The sequence below is a fragment of the Myotis brandtii genome, unplaced genomic scaffold (assembly GCF_000412655.1).
Source record: "Myotis brandtii unplaced genomic scaffold, ASM41265v1 scaffold656, whole genome shotgun sequence".
NCBI classification, from domain to species: Eukaryota; Metazoa; Chordata; class Mammalia; order Chiroptera; family Vespertilionidae; genus Myotis; species Myotis brandtii.
In genome coordinates, this window is record NW_005370548.1 from 959122 (window position 1) to 959473 (window position 352).

The 352-nt window shown below is 69.3% G+C and overlaps 1 protein-coding gene across 1 annotated transcript in view; it reads left to right on the forward strand.

Moving 5' to 3' along the window:
* Positions 1–307, forward strand: part of CHST15 (carbohydrate (N-acetylgalactosamine 4-sulfate 6-O) sulfotransferase 15) — an 18560-nt gene extending 18253 nt beyond the window's left edge. The window contains exon 7 of the mRNA XM_014528847.1: positions 18–307. Coding sequence (XP_014384333.1) covers positions 18–157 — 140 coding nt within the window. The 3' untranslated portion in view covers positions 158–307. The remainder of the gene's footprint in view (positions 1–17) is intronic.
* The last annotated feature ends 45 nt before the right edge of the window (positions 308–352 follow it).

A 352-nucleotide genomic window follows, 5' to 3' on the forward strand; every position in this document is an offset into this window, starting at 1 on the left:
CGCCGTGTTCCACCGAGAGCAGCTCCTCGTCCTGCGCCTGGAGGACCACGCGGCCGACGTCAAGTCCACCATGCGGCGGGTCTTCCAGTTCCTCAGCCTCGGTACGGAGGTCAAAGGTCGCTGGAGCTTGCGGGCAGGGATGGGCAGGGCTGGGTAGAGATGGGCAGGGATGGGCAGGGATGGGCAGGATGGGCTGAGCTGGGAGGCCATTCGGCACCAGCTGTGCGTGGTGTGGGGAGGGGTCCCGGGGAGGGACGGGAGGTCCCCTGGAGGGAGAGAGCTGTGGCCCTGTTCCCGGTGGAATGGCGGGAGGGTGGGGTCTCAGGTGCAGGGGTGGGTGACGGGGGTCCCG